Source organism: Coccinella septempunctata, chromosome 1 (genome assembly GCF_907165205.1).
Source record: "Coccinella septempunctata chromosome 1, icCocSept1.1, whole genome shotgun sequence".
Lineage (NCBI taxonomy): Eukaryota > Metazoa > Arthropoda > Insecta > Coleoptera > Coccinellidae > Coccinella > Coccinella septempunctata.
The window spans coordinates 2,324,655-2,335,005 of record NC_058189.1 but is presented as its reverse complement, the minus strand read 5'-3'; the positions used below and the strand labels follow the sequence as shown (position 1 = coordinate 2,335,005).

The 10,351-nt window shown below is 33.2% G+C and overlaps 1 protein-coding gene across 3 annotated transcripts; it reads right to left on the bottom strand.

Annotated features, from left to right (window-relative positions):
• Window positions 1–1,047: 1,047 nt before the first annotated feature.
• LOC123322551 (protein halfway) lies at window positions 1,048–8,783 on the bottom strand. 3 transcript variants are annotated; one of them, XM_044910497.1, is made up of 8 exons: window positions 8,721–8,783; window positions 5,401–5,671; window positions 4,830–5,141; window positions 3,370–3,530; window positions 2,563–2,742; window positions 2,334–2,492; window positions 1,593–1,703; window positions 1,048–1,337 (listed from the first exon to the last, which is right to left on the bottom strand). In XM_044910497.1, the coding sequence occupies exons 2-8, from the start codon at window positions 5,669–5,671 to the stop codon at window positions 1,059–1,061; spliced, it is 1,473 nt and encodes a 490-aa protein (XP_044766432.1). In that variant the 5' UTR covers window positions 8,721–8,783; the 3' UTR covers window positions 1,048–1,058. The 3 variants fall into 3 exon arrangements, with proteins under 3 accessions (XP_044766432.1, XP_044766433.1, XP_044766431.1); XM_044910498.1 differs by lacking the exon at window positions 8,721–8,783 and adding an exon at window positions 8,377–8,445; XM_044910496.1 differs by lacking the exon at window positions 8,721–8,783 and adding an exon at window positions 8,299–8,418.
• Between the last annotated feature and the right edge of the window lie 1,568 nt (window positions 8,784–10,351).

The following is a 10,351-nucleotide window of genomic DNA, read 5'->3' as shown; positions in this document are numbered from 1 at the left end:
ACAAAACGTTGAAATATTCATTGGATAGCGTCCAACTTAGTTTCAAGAGTTGGGTTCTTTGAATTTTTTGTATTTTTATGGTCATGATGAGAAAACTGGAAGTGGTGGGTGATATCTTGTGTTCGAAAAAGATTCATCATGTAAATAACAAACCATATTCTGAAATTCATTTCATTCGATTAAACCTTTTGTGAGAGAACTAAAAATAACCATTTTTTATGGTTTTTCCACAGCCTGCATCTTTCAAACCGAGCCGATTCGGAAAAAAGTAAAGGTAAAAAGCCTCAAGAATCTACTGTTCAAATATTTGTACGAATAAAAGACTCAGCCTGTATATTTTTCTAAAGAATTTTCGTTATCACCTTGTATAATTCATAATGAAAGAAACAATATTTGAAAATATTTATTCGAAAATTTAACTCGCTTTGTTTGAGGAACTTAAGAAGGAAAGAAACAAGCAAAGGAAACATTCGTTCGAGCACTCTCAAAGTTACAAAAAACAATAAAACATACATTAAAATAGTTCACTTTGAGAAAGAGAATAAACTCTCGTTTCTCAAATACCCAATTGAATTTCCAATCTGGCAACGTAGCCCACTACCCTCCATAGACGTAAAACTTGACAAAATCTCAAGGTCACTAGTAGATTCTGCAGTTTTACCAACATTTCCAACCCTCAAATAGGTACCCAAGAAGATATAGTATAGCCAAAGATTAGATAGATTCTCTATTTCTTTGGATATAGCTTTATTCAGAATTAATTTTTCCCAATTATGTTTCAAAAAACAGAAAGAAAAAGCTCTTAGCCTATTAATCTTTAATTTTATATTCCCAATATAACAGTACCATTTGTTACATTGATCTGGAAAGACTATTCAGAGTTTTGTATCAAAAATATTCACAAAATTGAGTCATATGTGGGATCCAAATATCCACAATGATATTTGAAAATTTCTTCACGAAAAGTTAAAAATTCTATGGCACAAAAATATTTCATTGAAATATTCAAAAACAGATGGAGGTATACATTATTTTTATACTCTCGAACGAACAAATTTTCATTCACACAGCCAGTCACAAGGCATTTTTGGCATTTTACTAGCTGGCCACGGCAAATATCCAGCAGTTTTGAAGACCCAATAATCGTAAAAAACTTTTGCAATGAGCCCGACAAGCAATAGCACTTGGAAAGTTATAATGTAATAGACATAGTCAGTCCAATCCGATGTACTTTGACAGAGTGTCGAAGGATTCAGATCCATCACAGGCGAATTGATGTTCTCGCAAAATATTTCCTTGTAGTCTGGGATTTGTTTCGCCTTTGTGAGTAACCACACCTGAAAAACAAATTTCTTGAGTGTTTAGCATAGACCTTGTTGAACATGGACAATGGTTCGGCATAAAAATGGAACTAGAAATGCTAAAATTTGCCCATCTTCTGGCATTGTGCCAATAATTCTCATCCATATTTTTCAACCAGATGAATATTTTCAAGGGATCACAAAATGTCCATTATGAATTGAAGTTATATGACTTTGAGGTTCGCAAGTTATTATTTGAAGACCCATTTTTTCTAATCTTCACTTACTCACCTTCAAATTTTTCGCAGTATTGCAGTCACAATGGATGTGGTTTTTCTCCAAATAAACAGTTCTCAGAAAAAAATTTCTATCAAAAGCATTGGAGAACATATATGTTGGCAACTGAAAATAAATTCAATTTTTATCAATTATTCTCACGAAAAATATCACATTAACACTTTCAAAAGGTTTATTTTCAATAAGAATCAGAACTAGTTGCCACTTTTGGTAACTTTTCCTCAAAAGCAATTCACAAGCCTAGAATCGTGTAATATTTCTCAAGATGATGAATGAATGGACATTTTTATTTTTGAGATAATATACACTGCGCAAAAAAATTATCGCACATTCTGAAAATCTCAAATTTAATGAAAGTTAACTCTACATTGACTTTATAACTTATTTTCGAGTGTAGAAAATCAAACGAAAGAAAAACTATTGATCACTAAAATTGATCGAGAACAACTGATTTTAGAATGGAGCCAATACATTCAAAATCTGATATCATCTTTTTTTATTCCTGCTGGGAAAAAACATCTGTATTGAAGAAAACCGTTGAAAGTGGATAACATATGCATGCATAATTCTGATAAAAATAATTATCATTGAGAACACCTTCAATTGTAGAATAAATTTGAGATTTCCATAATGTGCGTTAATTTTTTTGTGCAGTGTAATTGTTAGCCTTCATCCAAATTTTCCCCTATTATCAAAAATTGCACATAGGTTTGCTGTTTGATTTGTTGTACGTACCGAATCTATTTTATTATTACGTAAACTGAGAACTACAAAATTACTGATAAATTTAGAGCCCTCCAATGGAAGCACTGAAGTAATCTGATTGTTATCTGCATATAATTCCCTGAGATGTACGTATGAAATGTCATTATTAACGGCTGCTAGAGAGGTGATCTGAAAAAATTCATACATTCATGTAATTAATATGACAACTTTATATGATAGAAATATAAAATAAACTCACATTATTGTTAGCTATATTGAGGCTGACAGTATTTGGGGGTAATGGTGTGGGCATCTGTTTTAATTTCCTGTTAGAACAGTTAACATCTATGGCGAATATAGGGGCTTTTCCGGGAATCAAATCAACCCTAGATGGTACACAAAGGCAATTTGAATTCATCTTTTGGCAATCCTTGCTCAGCTGAAGAAAACTAAATCTCAAACAATTTTGCCGCTCATGAAACATAATTTTATATTATATAATTTTAAAAAATCCGAAACGCTATGATGAGATCTTTTTTTTTAGGATGTCCCAGAACGTCTGGGTAAACCGTTTCAAACAGAGTGTACATCTTCTCTGTTATCTGTGGGGTAAATTAGATCTGGTCAGCACACAAAATGAGCATTATCATTTTTTTTGGTAAGGTTTCGAAAAAATTGGTCTTTATTGTTATTGAAAACAAGTCAAGTGCAAGCCCAAGCTTGTATAAGTATGCAGTATAATTTCATGCATAGGAAACATTCAGAAGATCCATGTATTTTCAAGATCTGATTTGAAATTTGGCGATCAAACATAATGTTTGAATTTGAAAAAATCACTTATTGCCAAATAAACCTTAAAAAAAACACTGCACAAAATGAACATAGAAATTGAAAATACATCGGGAAATTTAATAACATTCACGGTGTTCCATTTGAAATAAGCTAGTAGCTATCCAATTCCGGTAGTTGTGAATTCAAGCAAATATTTAAAAAATAACATCCAATATATTGAGTGAAGAAAAGTTCATGTTTAAATGAAATCAATCAAAAATTTTCTACTTCCTACCTCATGTAAGCCAATAATTTGTATCAACGGTAAGTGTTCTGTAGTATTGAACCAATGAAATGTTTTAGAACTGGAACAATAGGTTTGTTTTCCATTACTGAAAAATAGTTCTGCTCTCTTTAGTGCGTCCAGTACACTACTGCATAATATATAGGGATTATCTGCGAAAAAAAGCAGAAGATGAATTATATCTTATATCGACATGAAATGTTCTTGAATTTTGCATACGAAATATAGCATGAACAATGTTCAACATTTGTGACTGCATTTTCGATAGTATATTGTACGAGTAGAATTTATTGAGACCATTTCACGATCAACGAAATTGGACTCAATAAATTGCTGAAAAAAAAACCACTCGTGAAATTACCACAGCCCGCTAAGTATCTGTAGACGACTGTTTTGTTACTAAGCAAATTTGATCTCGTTAATTTCTGACAAAACAGGTTGAGTCTTTGACTCATACAAATATTTTAACAGTAGATTCTTGAGGTCAAAAGAAACACTTTTTTCCGTTTCTGCCCTGATAAAAAGATATAGCCATTTAAAATTTTCATAATGAGCTGTTCCACCCCTGGAAAAACAAAATTACTATCAGAATAACTATGGCTGAATCTGAGACACTCGAAGATATTACAAATATTTTTTTGGTGACACTACACACACATGTGAATCCTTTAAACAGAGTTGTATTCAGCCAAAGTACCCAATTCTTCGAATTTCATATATATTTTAAATTTTTGTAAAAATTACTCGAGAACGGCGCATTAGACGAGAAAATATGAGGAATACTTTTATTTTACAAAACGTTCAAATATTCATTAGATATATAGTTTCATATCAGTTGAATTTTTGGTATTTTTATGGTACGTAATGATTATAATGAGAAAACTGGAAAACGTGGCTTATATCTTGTGTTCGAAAAAGATTCATCAAATAAAAAGAAAACTATATTACGAAATTCATTTATTCGATAAATAAACCGTTTGTGAGATAACTGAAATTAAAATTTTTTATAGTTTTTCAACAAACTGTATCTTTTAAACCGAGCCGATTCTGGAAAAAATGGTATTGAAAAAAGTGTTTCTTTTGACCACAAGAATCTACTGTTAAAATATTTGTACGAGTCAAAGGCTCATCCTGTATAGCATTGCGAGCACTCCTGGTCCAAAAATCGTCGTCTGTTGTATTTTATTTTAATTAGTTTTTTTTTAGATCAGTTTAATTTTAGAGCCACCTTTTGGTAATGCTGTTGCTCTTTGATTCATAGAGCCATTTCTGTTTCATCAAGTAGAGGTACCTATATTTTTGGTGTTGTATTCCAAATACCTTTATTGAGAGACATGTGTTAACCACCTATTTCCGATTTCTTTCTTAATTTGCTTATCTTATTTATTACCACACTTCATGGACCGAACATTCAAAATTAATGTGTTGTAAAGTAAGTTTTTCATGCTCACACGATATATCCAGGGTAACAGCTCCTTCCATTTTGAATCTAGGCACTTCAGTAAGATTGTTGTGGGATACATCTAAATAACGTAAATCGAACAAATTACCAAGTGATCTGTCATCAAATTTACTTATGCCATTTGAGGACAAATTAAGGTACGATATGGATGTAAGTCTAGTAAATTCGCCAGTGACACTCTTTATGTGTCCATCTGTTATTGTCATGTATTTCAATCTCCTCCACGTTGGCTGTGAGAGATTCAAGGTGTCCAGAGTTGCATTTCGAACGTGCACTGCAGTGACATTACCGTCACTCACGTCTGAAATAATAATGGGTACATATAACTATTCACGTATTTCAAAAATGAATAATAAGAGTGGAGATTAAAAGATCAATGTGAAAGCTGAATAAAAATGATATGATACATATGAAATGCAACTGTTTGCATCTCTTCAAAACTTTCTTCTTTAACAGTCTCCTTTAAACACGAACTGCATGCCCGAAGATTACCTATTGCGTAAATAGGGTTGATATTTCAGTATCTTAGTTTTTAATTCAACCATCCGGTAGAATCTTACTTGCGCACGCTAATCCTTCGACTAGTTGAAAACTAGTGACATTGCAGCATACAACAGCCTTCGAGCAATTTGGTAATTGGTGGCATCTGCATGGACTATCTGCCCTAGGACATAATTCTGGAGGTGCATGGAAGCATTTATTATTTAGGTTGCAGTTGTCAGTTGCATTGTTGTCCGTTGTGCTGTTGAGGGAGGCATCTTCCTCTAATCTGCTAAGGCAAATTGGGAGAACAGCAATCGGTATAAACAAAAAAACCAATCTGAAACTCATCTGCAATGAGATAAAATTTAAGAATTATTCTCTAAAGCTTCTTTGTAGTAGAATTGAAATGGTGTATTCCGTAAAAGAATAAATAAAATTATGTTTTAGAAATAACGACTCTGCGCAAACAACAGCGGCTTTATTTAACGACCGACATGCTAGAAAAAATGTATCAGCTGCTGCAGTTGCTTGTTCAACTGGTTGCCAAATTTGACGCTACACTAGTTCAGTCGGAAACAAAAGAGGGTGCATGAAAGAGACGAAGCGAGGGACGTGGCTGTCTTAGGTCATGTAGTAATGGTGCCGACCTTTAGTACTAAAATTGTCAGATGTATCTGGTATTTCACGCACAACAATCATGAGAATCCTTAAACAACATAAATTCCACCTTTATAAGATTCAGGAACTGAATGAGGAGGATCGCCGTTTCTAGTTCTGTGAAGTGGTCAGTAAAATAATTAACTGCATTCAAAACTATATGTTCGACATCTGTGTAACGGCATTGTAAACCAGCATAACTATCGGTATTGGTCAAATGAAAATCCACTATTATTTCTTGAGGTGCATACTCAGCTTCTCCAATAATTAAATGTTTTATATACCCGGTAATATCACTGGCCAAATTTATTTAGATCTATTGGAGAACGCTCGTGCATGTATTGGAGAATGCAGAAGACCATCACAGAATAATTTTTCAACATGATGGCGTACCATCTCATTTCAGCCGGTGCGTCAGATGAAAATTTTCCTCAAGCCTAAATCGGAAGAAGGGGCCACCCAGATCACCTGATCTGGCTCCACCAGACTTTTTTTATGGCTCAACTGAAATCCAAAATTTACGTTCCCCAGCCTGTGTGACTGGGTGATTCGCAAACTCGGATCCTTAATGAATGCCGTCAAATTAAACCAGAAATCTTGAGTAATGTACGTGAAAGTTCCGCAAAACTTATATTTCTGCATGGAAGTGAATGGTGTCTATTTCCAGCATTTAAAAAATTAATCACAAAAGTAAGTACTCTTTCACTATTTTACCCATCATTTCGTTATCGATGAAGATTTTGAAGCGAAATTTCAGGATCAGACAGTAGTCGATTAAATCTTCAACATGAGGTATCACAACACCCCTCAACCCTATTCAAAATCAAGGGGTTGAGCTTACCCCCGTTAGGGGGTTGCAGTTACGGGAATGCATAGAGGGGAAAAGTCGTTCCCCCTCGAATCATAAATTGACGGATCTGAGCGTTCTTCACATTTTCATTTTAAAGCCGGAAAATGGAGGTGTTAAGTTTTCGTTGGATCACACTGTATGTATAATACATATATGGGAATGAAATAATACGTTCTTCAGAGGCTGTGTTTCTTTGTTCATCGAATTATAATTTTTTTCTTTCCGTTTTAATTTAAATAGTAAAATTTAGAATATTTCACACTCAGGAAAAACACGTCATTGTATGAATTTGCAGCTCTTCTCAAAAACAAAAAATAGTAAGATTGTGCAAGAAGGCAATGAACCTTCTTTCACCACGAAATACCGGTGAGGTACGCACATCATACTTCCTGTTTCAACCTGAGTCATATATAAAAAAATGTGTTAATTTGTGTGTATTTAATGAGAAATGTTTGCGTTCTTAATGCATGTTCTCATGGAAGTCTCTAATCCCAATTGTGAAGCAATCAATCGTTTTTTGTCGAGGTCATTAGAATGATTTTTGATAATATGTATATACTGAATGGTCCAGAGATCGCATCCAAGAAATTTTAACCATAAGCATGTATGAATAAATGAATGAAAAAGCCCTAGCTTTTCAACTAACAACATTTAATTAGTCAGTGCCTTATGTCTTTTTGTTAAGAGGCAGATGTGTCTTCTTTTACGGATTTAAAACTTTAACAACATTCAATCTAGAAGTGAAATTTATCTTTTTTGTATATGGCTTCATACGAGAACAATTCCACATCTCATGAAGTTGAAGGAGGATCCAAAATTTATTATACATTCCCAAGAATTATCAAAGACAAAGAACTGGTAACTTATTTACAAGCGACTTTTGTTTATAGAATCCTTATCAATTCTAGAAACAATAACTGAGGTTAAATTAGATCACAAGAGAGGCGATAAGAATATGCAAACCTCGCAACTTGAACCTAAAGATCTATTGTGTAAATGACTATCTATAAATAAAAATAGTTACCCAATTTTGAATGAAATATATTAGTGGCGCCGAAATAAAATTTCATAAAAAAATTACAATAATTATAATTCTATTACGTGCGGATTTAACATCACCTACAAATTCAGAACAATATATATCTCTTTTGGAAACAATTTCAAATTATTTTAGCACAGTATGTATCAGTTTATAACAATCAGAATCATATTATTAGGGAGGGTACAATCCATAATCATATCTAACAATTCAAAGCGCACTAAGGATCATTTCAATTTTCCTTATTAACCAACGAAGAAATAGTATTCATTTGATATTTAATTTATGTAAAAGAATACCATCAGAATGTTTTCAACTGGAAGTGGGTGTTTATTCTAGGTTAACTTTTTGAATACAACGTTTTGAGTGCTAAATGAATATCAGGTTGAAAACAATCCGATAGGATTTAAATTGAAAAGTTATATTTACAGAAAAAATCAAGGAAATCAAAAAACCAAATACAGGAAAATATTTCCTTTCAAAGGTCACCAACACAAATTAACTAACCGATAGTAGCAGTTAGAACTACGAATGGCATCGCAGAATGACTTTGAACTATTGATGTAGGATACCCTTAACCTCTAATGGAGCCCACACACTATACGATTTTCTCTCATTCCTCAATATCTGAATTAAAATGTTTTCTAGTGAAAAACTGTAAATTTATGTCAGTTATTTTATTATCTATCTATAGTCACTTTTTTACAAAAGACAAAAATTAAAACTGTATATTAGACGAAATTTTCATGAAATCTCATTTGCTTCATCTTGTTTTTGCTTGAATATTAAATTATGAATCAAATTTTATCATCATTTTAAAAAAAGAAATATTGGATTGGATAGCTACTTACCAGCTTCAGCGACTTTCCCTAACACTGCTAGCATGTCTCTCCAAACTTGGAAAATAAAAGGAAGGTAAAACGATTCCCAATAATTTATAGCGATGTAATTGCCGATCTACCCTATGTTTACGACTATTTGAATCAACATTTGCTATCGATTGTCCCAATTCATGTCGACTTTTATACCGATGTTTATCATGCAGGCTAGTCCAAAGATTGTCTTTAGTCCAAATGAGAAATCTATCTCATCGCACTTAGTAGGTAAAAAACATCTCTTTCCGCACTTGTTAGGAAATATTTATTTTATTTACATTACTTCGCTCTTTTCATTTTTATGGGTATATGTAGATTTCAATGTTTCAGAAAGAGATCAATTGCTGAAGAGAAATTCTATTTATAGTCCATTATATGGCAGATTTTTCAAATTCAGATATTCTGGTCAGAAATTCACAATTCTATCCTTTTTCTAAAGTTGAATCAGAATATACAGTGTGTGCCAAAATTTTGGAACCCCTATGACAAACTTTTTAACTAATGGCAGAGGTTGCCTCTGCTAATGATCTCTCGAAAATGTTTATTCTGCATAAGTTTGTAGTTTGTGCATGCATAGCCGTTTTCATCAGTGGCGTCGGGTTAAGCGAGAATCGGCCGATATACTAATTTTTACTGCACTATGAAGAGTGACATTACTGTACAGTACAAAATATCGAAAAATGTTGATTGCAGTTGAAACATATTCCCAGTTTAGTCAACAATTCGCGTTGCAAAATAAGATTGCAGATCTAGGATGATCTGAACTATAAGGAAGTGGATGATGGCCGTTTTCATAACTCTGAAAGCAAAGAGTAAGGTTAGGTTAATCTAACCTAATCGTTTCATAATGAAAATAATCTGAGTTTGTACGTGTTGAAGTTCTGGATTTTTACCAAAAATTTTAGTGAATGGTTGCATGAATACTATTTCACCTGCAATTCGATTTACCAATTTTCAGTTCGAGTTGCCAAGCTTTTTTTGGGGGTTAACTATGGCTTTTTGATGATCCGCGAACTCCCCATTTCTGTGGATAACCGGGTTACTCCTGCTGCCACTAGAGGGCGTATCGCTTATTTTGCACCGCGAAACCTTCTTACGTTTATATAAAAAAGTATACATATTATTACATAATCTCTACCGTCTCTTAAAAGAGAAATGAAATGAAATTTCATTTCTAGCAAGGAGTTAGGTTAGGTTAGTCTAACCTAACCTTAATAGTAGGCCCTTCTCCTTACAGGTTTGATCAAAGATTATATAGTTAGGTTAAACTAAGTATAATCTCAGGCCCTTTTCCTTAGTTAGGTTAGTCTAACCTAACCTAACTCAATCAGCTCTCCTTATAGGTTTGATCAAAGATTATAGAGTTAGGTTAGACTAACCTAAACTAAATCTATAATCTTAGACCATTTCCTTAGGGTCAGTCTAACCCAATCTAAATCTATTAGGGGCCCGAACCTAACCTAACCAACAAGTTAGGTTAACCTAACCTAACCAACAAGTTAGGTTAACCTAACCTAACCAACAAGTTAGGTTACATTAGTCTAACCTAACTCTATAATCTTAGGCCCTTTTCCTTAGTTACATGACACAGTATTTTAAACTCTTCT